The sequence below is a fragment of the Hyaena hyaena genome, unplaced genomic scaffold (assembly GCF_003009895.1).
Source record: "Hyaena hyaena isolate Hyena2069 unplaced genomic scaffold, ASM300989v1 scaffold_150, whole genome shotgun sequence".
NCBI lineage: Eukaryota > Metazoa > Chordata > Mammalia > Carnivora > Hyaenidae > Hyaena > Hyaena hyaena.
In genome coordinates, this window is record NW_024080782.1 from 608,250 (window position 1) to 622,896 (window position 14,647).

The 14,647-nt window shown below is 38.1% G+C and overlaps 1 protein-coding gene across 6 annotated transcripts in view; it reads right to left on the reverse strand.

Moving 5' to 3' along the window:
* The window catches only part of KIAA1328 (KIAA1328 ortholog), a 332,193-nt gene that overhangs the window by 36,031 nt on the left and 281,515 nt on the right, over positions 1-14,647 (reverse strand). For all 6 annotated transcript variants that reach the window (XM_039238958.1, XM_039238959.1, XM_039238962.1 and 3 more), the window contains one exon: positions 9,718-9,826. In XM_039238958.1, coding sequence (XP_039094889.1) covers positions 9,718-9,826 — 109 coding nt within the window. The remainder of the gene's footprint in view (positions 1-9,717; positions 9,827-14,647) is intronic.

The following is a 14,647-nucleotide window of genomic DNA, read 5'->3' on the forward strand; positions in this document are numbered from 1 at the left end:
TATCTGTGTGAATATATAGGTGAGACAAAATTCTGGTTAAAAAAATATTTTGTTACAGTTAGGATTCTAGATACAAGTGCAAAAAAAGGTTATAATTTGGCTATTGTATGCAATGGAAACAGCACTTCCCTTTCTCTGCATGATTGCTTCTTTCTATCAAGTTATAAAAACAAATTTTTAGGGGTGCCTCAGTCACTCAGTTGTGTCCGACTCCTGGTTTTGGCTCAGGTCACCATCTCACGGTTCCTGAGTTCAAGCCCCACATTGGACTCTGTGCTGATGGCACAGAACCTGCTTGGGAATCTTTCTCTCCCTCTCCCTTCCCCTCCCCTACTCATGCTCTCTTTCCCTCTCTCTCAAAATAAACTTAAACAAAACAAATTTTAACTCTTTTTAAAGTTTATTTACTTATTTTGAGAGAGTGCGTGCAAGTGGGGGGGGGGGCGGCACAGAGAGAGAGAGAGAAAGAGACAAAAAGAGAGAGAGGAAGAGAGAGAAATAATCCCAAGCAGACTTTCCACTGTCAATGCAGACCCCACAGCCAGGCTCACACTGACAAACTGCAAGATCTCTCTGCCCCTCCCCTGCTGGTTCTCTCTTTGATAAATAAATAAATAAATAAATAAACAAACAAACAAATAAATAAAGTACTTTAAAGCAAGTTTGTCTTATTCCTACTCTAGACAAGAATTTTATCAGCTTAGTTCCTATACCTTGAACTAAGTTCAAGTTTCAGGCAGTGTGGAAGAATGAAAAAATACTGAAATTTGGGATCAGAAGAAAGATGGTCAGGTGTTCTTTTCTGCTTCATGACTGTGTGACCACTGACAGTCTTCCAGTCTCATTCAGTTCTCCTTTCTTCACTGTAAAATGGAATACTATCCACCACATATTTCACAGGGTTTGAGTGCAATTTAAATGAGATAACGCAGTTGAAAAGCATTCTGTCAACCTGAAGGTACTACGCCAGGAGCTGTGAACAGGTAATTATAATTTTCAGCATTACATTTTTGTTACTAGTATGATAGATATATGTTGCTCGTGTAGGTTTTGAGTCCCCGGGCTGCCACCAATCCAGAATTTTGTTGCCAGAGATAAAACAGATCATTGCCACAATCGGTATAACAGCATACTGACATGATTTTTCCTTCTGTGCAATCTAAATGGTTACTGGCAAAGAGAGATGGGAAACTAAATAATGCTTGCACTGCCCAGGGGCTAAGGCCTTGGTTTATGACCTGTGGAGAATGAAGAGGGACAAATGCAGAAATGTTTGTCTCTCCTCATGGCATGCCAAAGGACCAACATGCCAGTTGTAGTACTTTAAAGACTATGTCCTCGGGACGCCTGGGTGGCTCAGTTGGTTAAGGGTCTGACTTCGGCTCAGGTCATGATATCACGGTTCGTGGGTTCTAGCCCCGCGTCGGGTTCTGTGCTGGCAGCTCAGAGCCTGGAGCCTGTTTCAGATTCTGTGTCTCCTTCTTTCTCTGCCCCTCCCCCACTCATGCTCTGTCTCTCTCTGTCTCAAAAATAAATAAACTATTAAAAAAAAATAAAGACTATATCCTTGTATCTGGAGCTGAAAGCAATTGGATTATCACGTCAAGTCACATAAGGTGTAAATAAAGATTTAAAAAACCCACTTTAAAAAAGTTGAAATTGTTTAATGTATACAATATGATTTTTTGGAAGAGTTGTTCAGTATTAGGAAATTATTAATTATATATATATATATATATATATATATATAGTGAAATGATTACTACAATCAAACCAATGAACATATCCATCTCTTCATATAATTACAATTGTATGTGTGGGGAGAACACTTGAAATCTATTCTTTTCACATATTTCCAATATTTAATATAGTGCTGTTCACTATCGCCATGATGCTGTACATTAGATTTCTAGACTTCTTCATCCTACATATTGCAACTTTGTACTCTTTAACCAACATCTCCTCACCTCCTCCAACTCCCTACTCTTGGTCACCACCATTCTGCTCTGTGCTTCTATGGTTTGAGCTTTTTAGGATACATATATTAGTGGGATCATGCAGTATATCTGTGTCTGACTTATTTCATTTAGCATAATGTCCTCCAGGTTAATTCATGTTGTCATAAATGGCAGCTCTCCTTTTTAAAGGCTGAATAATATCTTAAAGCACATTCATCCACTGATGGACATGTAGGTTGTTTCCACATCTTGGCTACTGTGAATAATGTTGCAATGAATGTGGGGGTACAGATATCTCTTTGTGGCACTGATCTTAGTTCTTCTGAATATATACCCAGAAGAGAGATTGTTGGATTGGAGGGTAGGTCTATCTTCATCTTTTTTGAAGAATCTCCATACTGTTTTCCACAATAGCTGTACCAATTTACACTCTCACCAACAGTGTACTAGGCTTCCCTTTTCTCTACATCTTCACCATTATGTACTTGCTAGCTTTTACCTTTCTGAAAATAGCCATCCTAATATTTGTGAGGTGATACCTCATTGTGGTTTTGGCTTGCATTTCCCCAATGATTTTTTTTAAATGTTTTATTTATTTCTAGGAGAGAGAGAGAGAGAGACAGCATGAGCAGGGGAGGGTCAGAGAGAGAGGGAGTCACAGACTGAAACAGGCTCCAGGCTCTGAGCTGGTAGTCAGCACAGAGCCCGATGCGGGGCTCGAACCCACGAACAGCGAGATCATGACCTAAGTGAAAGTCGGATGCTTGACCGACTAAGCCACCAGGGCGCCCCTGCATTTCCCCGATGATTAATGGCGTTGAGCATCTTTTCATATACCTGTTGGCAATCTTTATGTCTTCTTTGACAAGTTCAACATCCATTCATGAGAAAAACTCTTTTTAAAAAAATTTTTTTTAATGTTTTGTTTATTTCTGAGAGAGAGAGAGCGAGCGAGCGAGCAGGGGAGGGTCAGAGAGAGAGGGAGACACAGAATCTGAAATAGGCTCCAGGCTCTGAGCTCGCTGTCAGCACAGAGCCTGACATGGGGCTTGAACCCACGAACCGTGAGATCATGACCTGAGTCGAAGTCGGATGCTTAACCGACTGAGCCACCCAGGTTCCCCGAGAAAAACTCTTAACAAAACAGAGAAGAAAATTTCCTCAGCACAATAAAGGCCATTTATGGAAAGCCATTGCTAACATCATAATCAATGGGGAAAAACTGAAGGTTTTTCTTTTCTTCTATGATCTTATGCAAGGCAAGGGGGCTCGCTCTTGCCATTTCTATTCCACAAAGTACTAGAAGTGCAAGCAAGAGCAATGAGTCAAGAAAAAGAAAAGCCATCCAAGTAGTTAATGAAGAAGTAAAATTATCTCTGCAAATGGCATGATTATATATGTAGACAACCTTATAGACTCTACAAACAATACAAAAATCCTGTTAGAACTAAAGAATTCAGTAAAATTCCAGGATACAAAATCAATATACAAAAATCAGATGAGTCTCTGTATACCAACAATGATTCAATAAAAAAGGAAATTAAAAAAAAAAGTCCATTTATAATAGCATCAAAAGGAACAAAATGCTTGGGAATAAATTTAATCAAGGCAGTGAAAGATTTGTACACTGAAAACTATGAAACATTGATGAAAAGAACTGAAGAAGACATAAACAAATGGAAAGATATCCCATCTTCATGGATTGGAAGAGTTAATATTGTTAAAATGTCCATATACCCAAAGTAATGTATGGACTCAATGCAATCCCTACCAGTATTCCAATGGCATTTTTCACAGAAATGGAAAAAACTATCTCAAAATTCATATGGAACCACAAAAGATTCTAAGTAGCTAAAATCTTGAGAAAAAAAGAACAAAGTTGGAGGCATCACATTTCAGGATTTCAAATTATATTACAAAGCTATAGTAATAAAATAGTTATGGTACTGGCATAAAAACAGACAGACAAAGCAATGGAACATAATTAAGAACCCAGAAATAAACCAAAGCATAGGTAGCCAGTGAATTTTCAACAAGGGTGCTAAGAATATACAACTAGGAAAGGATAGTGTCTTCAATAAGTGGTGCTGTGAAAATTCTGCTGCGGATATTCACATGCAGAAGAATGAAATTGGACTCTTATCGTACACGGTATAAAAAAAATAAGCTCAAAATGGATTAACGTACGATCTGGAATTGTAAAGTTCCAAGAAGAAAACAGGAAAAAAACCTCTTTGACGTTGGCCTTTGAAATGATATTTTGGATCCGATACCAAAAGCTCAGCAACAAAGGCAGAAGTAAACAAATAAGACTGCATCAAAGTGTAAAGGAAACAATCATAAACTGAAACAAAATATTTGCAAACTATATATCTGAGAAGAGGTTATTATCCAAAAAATATAAGGAACTCTTAAAATTCAATAGCAAAGACAAAACAAAACAAAAAAAACTGTCTGAATAAAAATGGGCAGAGGACCTGAAGAGATGGTCTTCTAAAGAAGATGTAGGAAAATACTGTCTTCAAGACAGAGAAAAGCTTAAGTTCTAGATTGCAGGGTACTTGGACCCTCGTAACCTGGGTTCAGTGTAATGAGGTCCCAGTTTTCCAATATTCTCAGCCTGTTCCTCAATCTCAACTTCAATGGGCAACATGTTCCCACAAACTTCAAATCAGCTGTGCAGAGAGTTGTCCATGAGCATGACTGTGTGCAAATGCACTATAGATAGCTTATCAAGCTAAACTCACAGCAAATTCTTCAGGACAATTAAGCATATGGCTTGACAGCAAAGGACCACAGTCTTAAAAAAAAAAAAAAAAGAACAAATTAAGCTATTTTTAAAAAAAGCCCCCCAATAGGCTATTAAATCTTTGAAAATATGTGCTCAAATATGTTCCTACCCCCACAACAAAAAGTAAGCTCCACAAAACCACCCTCTCCAACAAATCTAAGACACAAACAAAACAAAATAAAAATGTTCAACTCTGAGTAGTGGTAAAAACTAATTTCTCTGAAAAAAGCTGGAGTAGAGACGTGAATGGTGCTTCCTAGAAATAGGCTAACTATAGCTCCAGTTCCCCAAATTCAGTAATTGGGCATACTTTGGTGAGATCTGATTTTCTCTCTTCACATCACATCACATCACATCACATCACATCACATCACATCACATCACATCACATCACATCTCTCTCTCTCTCTCTCTCTCTCTCTCTCACACACACACACACACACACACACACACACACGAAAACCATAGTATCAGCCTTAAGTCTTATGAATCAGGAGACAACAGAAAGAAGCCTTTTGATTAGGGAGCATAAGGCAAGCTAAAACCACGCACAGCTCCCCTAGGTGGGATCTGTGTGATATTCCTCAGGCACTCCCCACTGCCCAAGAACAAAGGAAAGGAGAAAAACAATGGTTAACTGATAGAGATCGCAGTCATGTAGGACGTAAGAATCTCCATCAGTTTACAAATGTCTTAGTAAATTACAAGAAAAAGGCAATCTTATCAATAAATAGCCTAATCTCCAGAAATGTACAGACTCAGTTTACGGGGGCCCCAACATCATCAGAGTGATGTGGGGAACAAAGGTCAGAAGGAAATGGCAGGTAAAATACATTTCCTTATAACCTGCAGCCACTGACAAATACTTGAGACAGGCAGAGTATAACAGTTCTCCAGGAACGCCTACTGTGTTAATGTTAATGCCTTAAGAGAGGGAAAAACAACCTTAGCCTGACAAGCTAGGCCTCCAGTATCCAGTGAGTCCTCTTTGGCATAAACTGGAAAACTGGAAAGATATTTGGAAATATCTGGAAAACTCCCTTTTGCCTTGATCTCCCCCAGCTTAATTGTATACAATCAGTCCCTCCTCACCACCCCAGTGCAGTTCTTTCGGCCCCAGGTCCTGTCCCCACTCTTTAATAAAATTACCTTTTTGCACCAAAGACGTTTCAAGAATTCTTTCCTGGCTGTCAGCTCTGGAACCCCCCCCTCCCCCATCTCCAAACCACATCACTTTTACTTTTTACCTCTGGGACTGCAAATGTCATCCTGGTATATGCCTCTGTTTATCAGTTTGGAACAATTACCAATGAGAGTTGTCATATGACTGAGAGAAACTTCACTGGCATTTTAAAAAGCGACAAGATTTCTGTTTCACTGAACAAGCCCACACGATACTGTCTTCATTTTAATATAAAATGTATTAGATCTCCATCCCTAGATAGAAAAAGATACCCATGTATAAAGAATATACAGCTGTTAATATGCTTTTTCTCCCTAAATTTGAAATAAAAGATTTAAAGATTCAAAGCTACATAAATGCAAATATCTGTCTGTTGCAAGTATACTTTTTGATTAAATTGGCATACATCAAGTACAATTAGAAAGGTTATTTATAACGAAGAAATACATAATTCTGCATCTTAATGGGGATGACAATTACAGCTGATGGTTGCTAATTAACATTACTTCTTTTGCTTTGGGTGTCAGATATTTCCTGTATGATCTTTGTTGGTGGCAATGGGAATACCTAATTCTGGAAGGCACAAAAGGGTTAATTCTCAGTAACAGTTGCACTCATAAGAAGTTAATTGGTACCCTGACCAGCTCTGGTTTCACCTTGGAGACCAGAGGATCAAGTGGAATCTGTAAACTGACTCAGGGTCTCGGCTGGAGAAGTATTTGTTGAACTTTCTGATCATTGGTGCACTCCCCACCAGGTGTTCCGAAGGACAGGGAGAAAAGCCTCTCTCCAGGGCAAGTGGGTTTGTGAGGTTCAGCCAGGCAGAAATGCATGGCGCTGTTTGGTTTTGCAGCACCACCCTCTTGTGCCAAGATGACCACTGTGCTCACTCTCTCGGACAGCCCTCGGGTGTGTGATCAATGCTGGAGGCCAGAAGTGAAAGAAGAGAAAGAAGCACTGCAGCTCTCCGCACAGAAAACTAGAAAGCCCTCTTTGCTTGTGCTGTAAAGTACATATTTATTTTGTTAGCATGAGATAGATGAATATTTCTACATATAAAGGTGCCCAGCTAAAATCAGGATAAATGGTATTAATGTCCTATGGTCAGTATTATTGAACCTCGAAAGTAATAAACTTTACGAGTCAATAAATATTACATTTGCAACATAGTTAACATTCCTTTACTGTCTCTAGCACTTATTACACATTGTAACCGCAAGTCTACAATACATTATTCATATTTGGGGTGTCACCAAGTGATGGATTGCTGCAGGAGAGGCTGTCCTTTAAATAAATCAACAAATAAAAATGCAAATGTTAACATTTTCAGCCACAACTTTTTCCATCTTGAATGGGGAATGAAAATTTCACATTATATTGACAGGCAGCAGAGAGAACAATTAACAGCCTACATTGTGAATGAGAAAGATGACTTTGCCACGCCTGGTTTTATCACCTGCACGTGGAACCACGCGGGACTCTTCTAGGTGTTAGTGCTTTTCAGAGAACAAAGGAAAACCTGTTTCCCATGAGCATCTGTCCCACCCCCATCCTTTTTTTTTTTTTTTTACAAATAGTTTATTGTCAAATTAGTTTCTACATAACACTCAGTGCTCATCCCCAAAGTGCCCTCCTCCATGCCCCATCCTTTTTTGCAAGTTTTGAAAATTCTTGGAATTTAGAGTGGATGGGCTTTTACTCTTGTTCTCAGTGCCCTCAAAGGTTTGTTGGGATTAAGAACAGAGTTTTGTCTTGTAGTAAGAGTTTGCGTGTAACTGAAAAGTAGTCTATAAAAAATTCCTTTTCTACACTTTGAAATAAAAATAATTCAAATAATCCTGATTCTGAAATCTGGAAAGCAACCACTGTGCCTTTCTGGTAACTGATTTTCATAGTACTGAATCTTTTTTTTCAACTCTGCACTTTGTATAATAGACCTATGATATGCCATCATGCACTTCTAAGGATGAAGTCCAGTGTGTTACACATTGTTTTATTAAGTTAAGTACTTATTATTTAAGAAACCTCTGAGAAACTATATTTAGCTGATTTGCAGTATTAAGAACTAATGGATACAGAATCCTTTATTTAAGGTCTGTAAATATGAGTCTTCACAGCAATTTTAACCTGGGCTTGTAAAACTGTACAAAGTTGATATGGTCCATTCAGAAAACGTGTGCTGAGAATGTTCTACAAAATTCTTACTGGGGAAACATTTTATTCTTCTTTTTCATGCTTCTCTCTAAACTGAAATGCAATCATCAAAAAACATTAAAGTCGTGTTAAGGATCTCACTTTAATCTTCAATAGGAAAATTCACTAAGATTGAAAATCCAGACTATTCCTTTTCTAATTTTTATTTCTTTTTTATTTTTTTATTTTTTAGAGAGAGCATGCGTGTACAAGTGGGGGAGGGGCAGAGAGAGAGGGAGACAGAGGATCCAAAGTGGTCTCCAAGCTGACAACAAACAGCCTGATGGGGAGGGGGAGAGGGTGGGGCAGGGGGGGGCGCTCAAACCCACAAACCGAGAGATCGTGACCTGAGCAGAAGTTGGACGTTTAACCAACTGAGCCACCCAGGTGCCCCAGAAAATCCAGATCATTCCTTCTTTTTACCTGTACCTCCTCCAGAGGAAGCCCTCAAGGTACCTGGGATGGACCTTTGAGTAGAAGCATTCAGCCGCACTGCTAAGCAGTCTAAGGAGGAAGCCCTTTCAACATTTCAGAATTACAGCTCTATGTGGGTACTTGGAAAATGCTAATAACGGCAGAATTAAAAATGAAATAAAGGAGTAATGGACAAAGAATGTGGTAAACTAGTTAAATTTTCTTTTGATTGAAGAAATAAGGAGGCTGTCATTGTCACCTATTATAATATTTAAGATGATGGGCTTTGGAGTCTGAAACTCTAGTTCTACATCTTATTAGCTATGTGACCTTAGACAAGTCACTCAATTTCTTAGACAAGAAAACTAAGAAAACAAATTTCCTAATTTTAGAAAGGAGGAGGATAGTAGTACCACTTTATAAAGCAGTGATGAAGATTAAATCAGGTAATTCATACAAAGGGCTCTGTACATAACAGATGCTAATGATGGCAGCCATTATTATTGTCTTCGCATTAGAGTTATTTCCCAAAAGTTGTTTATAATTAAAATGAAGTCTTAACATCTATATTCATCTGATAAAATGCTGTGAATTTAGGGTTCAAATAATCACATTCCCAAGAAAGTCTAAACTATGCCTTTTTGGTGTGGATTTTATATATTCAGCTTTAAAAACATTACATGGTGGTTGGCTTATTGGATGTGAGAAATTTTAACCTCTATTTCTTTCCTGGCTCCAGAAAAGTTTGATCAAACAACTAACTCTTCAAATGCTTCTAGTGTCAGTAAATGTTGACAGACCTTAAAACCATAATACAAAACCCACTTTAAATTTCAGTATCAATTAATTCAATTAGTTAAACTTATAGCCAAAGTATATAACTATTCTGTGATAAATTGGGAAAGACCTGTTGCTAAGCACATTTTCTGATGAATGATAGGATTAACTTTTCTTTTCTTTGGCAATCCTTGCCAGTTACCAGTTCCAGTCAAGGCAGAGCATGTGTAAAAGAAAGGGCTCATGAGTTCAACCTGGCCAAATCCAGATGCTGCCAAATAAGGCGTCTCTTCTGAGTAACAGTTATTAAGAATGGTCAAGACTTTCCACTCCGTGTGAAGTAGCTCCCCGCAAAAGCTCTTAACTAAAGAATGTTACACTGAAGGTCACCCGAAGCTTACCGGGCACTGTCTTGCTGCAGTGATGATGTGGTTGTGGTTACAAGCTCCTTTTGGCTTCCTGTTGTCATAGGAGATGTGGATGCATCTTTTCTAATTCCTGCCTTTGTCCCTGTGTGAACAGTAAAGGAATTAATTTGGGCATTCAATAAAAGGAAATGGAAAAGCCCATTCTGAGTAATATATTAAAGATTACAAAAACTCCTAAGCTTTAAAAGTAAGCTATTTTTTTTTCTCTGAAATGAAACAATGGCAGATGGAAAACTCAGTGGGTTGTTTTGATTTTGTAAACATCAGAGATCCACAGTATCTTGTTTAAAAAAAGTACATCTGTGCAATAATAGGCTAGCTAGTGATTTTGTTTTTAAACCTGATGGTCTGTCATCTTCCTGCTGATTTGAGTTTACTGTGAAAATGCCCAAGAAGGTAGATTGCTTTATTTTTTTTCTCTTTACCTATCCTAAGAAACGTTCTTTCTTCTCTTTGAGCCCAGCACTTCATACTCCCAAGGCCCCCAAGTTAAGCCCAAAACTTTCAAGGTAGATATAAATCTCAAAAATTTCTTTCAATTAAAAAAATTTTTTTTTGTTTTGTTTTATTTATTTTTGAGACAGAGAGAGACAGAGCACGAGTGGGGGAGGGGCAGAGAGAAAGGGAGACACAGAATCTGAAACAGGCTCCAGGCTCTAAGCTGTCAGCACAGAACCTAATGGGGGGCTTGAACCCACGAACTATGACATCATGACCTGAGCCGAAGTTGGACGTTTAACTGACTGAGCCACCCAGGCGTCCCTCAGATACCTTTTTCAAAGAACTAGACATTGGGCTAAAACAAGTGCCTGCTTCGAAGAGATACTCAGCTCACCATTCTAGGGCTGATCTGGTCTCTGCTCCTTTCTAACAAGCAATGTGGAGTTGATAATTTTCTCCTCTGGAGTGCTCAGTAAGATGACATGGACAGAAAGAATTTCGTTTTTGTTTTTCTAATTTTTATTATTTCTAATAATAATAATTTTCTCCTTCTCCTTTTCTTTTTTAATATTATTTCCCAAACAGCACAGAACATTCCTGTCTTTTTCTTCAAAGACTGTTAGAATCTCATTCACAATTTTTCTTCTGGTTCCTGGGAAATAATTGTCCAGGCTGCTTGAAGAACTTATATGGGAAGATGTACTTTTTCTTTGAGGAAATCGTAACTATTCAAGTAGAGCAAGATAGCTTTGATGTGTAGGGAATACCTCAAATGCCAAGAATACAGTATGCTAATTCTGGGAATGGCCCTTCAGGTGTGACCAGAGAAAATCAGGTCTAGAGAAAGCAAGAGTCTTCCAGCTACAGAGATTAGCATCAAAACAATCACCGTGATCCTTGGTATTTAAAAGCTATACTCAATACTGACTGTTCCTTAGTATGTATAGAGGTGAAAAATGAGCCACCTAAATGCACAATTCAGTCCTTTTTGTATACACAAACTTGTGGGACCCTCAACCCAAACCAGTACATTTTCATGCTAGACATAAACCTTACCATTATATATAGTGTTTAGTAAGTACCTAATGATGGGCAGGGCTAGTGCCAGAATTAAGCTCAGACTTAGCTTAGGGAAGGGGAAGGAAAGTATGAGAGCAAGAACATGAGATACTCTAAATAATCTGATAAAGAACCATAAATAACCCAAAGCAGTTTAAAGTAACAATAGCTAACAGATCCTATGTGCTTAGTCTGTGCTTGGTACTTCTTTAGGCCTTTGCCACAAATCATTTATCTTTTTTTAAAAACAGCTTTATGGGGCACCTGGGTGGCTCAGCTGAGCAACCAACTCTTGGTTTTAGCTCAGGTCACGATCTTGCTCCACATTGGGCTCTGCACTGACAGCACAGAGACTGCTTGTGATTCTCTCTCTCTCTCTCTCTCTCTCTAACCCCACACACACCCCCTCTCTTCCTCTCTCCTTCTCTCTTTTCCTCTCTGCCCCTTCCTTACTCATGGTCCAGCATGCATGCATGCACATGCTCTCTCTCTCTCAAAATAAGTAAATACACTTAAAAAAAGCTTCACTATAATTTAAATACTATAAAATTTAACCAGCTTAAGCATACACGCATACATTTGAGAAAGAGTAGTAAATTTCTATACTTATGAAAGCATGGCCACAACCCAGTTTTAAAAATATTTGTCATGGGATTCACTTGTTTCTTTTTACAATCCAGGGTTAGAATATTTTCTCACAGGAGCCTGGGTAGCTCAGTCGGTTGAGCGTCTGACTCTTAATTTCAGCTCAGGTTCTGATCTCAGAGTTCGTGAGTTCAAGCCGCACATCAGGCTCTCTGCTGACAGTACAGAGCCCTCTTTGGATCCTCTGTCTCCCTCTCTCTGCTCTTCCCGTTTGTGCTCTCTCTCTCTCTCAAAAAAAAATAAACATTAAAAAAAAAAGAACTTCCAACACATATTTCCTCACTTCCAAAAGTTCCCTTATGCCCATTTGTGGCTAGCCCCTTCTCCCTGTCTGTTCTGTTCCCATCCCCACTCTAGCTCTCTCTCTCTAGTTTTGCCATTTCTACAAATTAGTTATATTGATCTTCATAAAAACCCTTTGCAATAGACACTAGGTTTTGTATCTCATTTAGAGATAGGCAAAATAAGCCATATGGGACTTACATGACCTGCCCAAGGCCACAAAACTAGCAAATGAAGGAGTCAATATTCATGTCTAGATAATCTGGTCCCAGAGTGTTCACCATTAGGCTACTCCACCATAATAAATCGAAAAGGCTGATAAATTAAGAAGTGGGAGAGATCACATATAGCTATAGGATTAAAAAAGATATAATGCAGGAGGTGGTGGTGTGATAGGAAGGGATAAGGAGAATGGAATTAGCAAAAGCATTAAATTAAAAACCTTGAGGCAAAATATTTAATGTATTCAGGAAGTATTTATTGAGCATCACTATGTCCTTGTACTTTGCTAATCACTTTAAATCACTTTACATGCATTATCTCATTATTCCTTACAATAGTCCTTAAATTACATTATTGCCCTCATTTTCTAGATAAGGAAGTAGAAACTGAAAGATCAAGCAGCATGTCCAATATCACACAGCTAGTAAGAACAAGGCTGGGTTTTGATTTTGTATGGCAAACTAATCTTAAACATTGTGCTAGGTGGCTCAAAAATAAAACACAGCAGCAACAAACACAATTAAAAAAACCCTGGTCTTTGGAGAGATTATTTTTGTGGCGGAGACTGGAATAGGGTGGGACAGAGAGACTGGAGGCACGTAAAGCAGCTCACTACTCCTACAACTGTGTGGGTAGAGTCCTGGGTGATGTGAGGGGAAATTAATGGGCAAATAGGGGTAGAAATAACTGAAAGGGATTTGTGGGTGAGGTGGGAGGGAAGAAGAGATGCCCGGCAGTGAAAGAATGTAATTGTCTCTGCAATCACTATTATAGAAGACCTGAACATTACTTATTCTGTTTTGATATTTCTATGAAAAGTTTAGTGGAGACAAGTGACATTTGATGGGGACAGTTTAAAGCAGGAATTTTAACAGAGGGTCCAGGCATCTATGGATATACTTTGGATTGCGAGTAACTCGTTCTACGAGTGTTCCTTAAGATCTGCAAACATTTCTAATAAATTTTAACTTGATAAATGAGCGACGCCTTGCATTATGAGTTGTACATGATGCTGAATGTCACATGATCCCAACTGAGCCAATGGTTCTCTCTCTGTCTCTGTCTCTCTCTCTCTCTTGCTTTGGGATTGTGGGTGGTCATCTCCCATGCTCAGATGCTCAGTTTCAAGCTGCAGTGTTTGGCAGAAATAAGTGATTTTTCAGGATGTTGGAAGGTGCCCACAACTGGCGCTAGTGTATTTTTTTGTCACTTCAAAGCAGCTGTGGACAGTCCTTTGCTTTTCCATACAAGAGTAAGCTTAGGAATGCTTTGCCTCATTCTAGGTCAGGCTGCCTGCAGACATAGACCCTTTCCTCTGCTGCCTTACTACAAGTTACATTATTTAATGTATAATTAAATTAATACAGTATATGACAAGCATTTATTAATACTGTACTGTAGCTAACATCCATTAGTGACAATAACCCTCCTCTCTTGTCTCCCTCACACTGGCCATGAAGGTTTTCAAAGGTAAGTGTAAGTTAATTTGTTTATTTTTCTTTATATTTTGTATTTTCTTTATTATTTTGTATTATGTTGCAATATTGTAGTCATTTTTATATGAATATTTTTGGATTGTGGAATGAATCATCGGAGTTTCCATTATTTCTTACGGGGAAATTCACTTTGGAATCTAAGTGCTTTGGATTACAAGCATGTTTCTGGAAGGAATTATGCTTATAAGCCAGAGTTTTACTGTACTTCATGAATGTATGACTCCAGCACACAATAATAGGCACAATAATGTGTGCATAATATGTGCTCATTCATTTTTCTAAGGAAAGGAACAATAGCTTTCATCAAATTCTAAAAGTATATGAGATCCCCCCAAAGTTAAGAATGATTGGTGTAAGGCATAGGACAAGCTTATTCCTTTCTCTTGATACTCTAAATTCTATTCCTTACTAAGTTTTTGGGAACTTATATATCAGCTTTTAATTATATTTATTCCTTCTATAAAATTTGATTTAATATTAAGTATGTCAACAATTACATATAGTTATGCATATTCATAGAACTACACATCTCTATATTTATACACACACACATACATAAAGACAATACACATTTAAAAAATACAAGTGCTGGTAAGAATATTATCCCTTAGGCTGATAAGTTTCATAAATATGTTTGCATATATTTATCTAAATAAACATATATTTTTGTATACATAAGGTGATCTTGGAAGAAACTCTTGTTCCTTAAGCCATTGGTTACCATAGTTTTGACTACCCAACTAAATATAACTGCTATG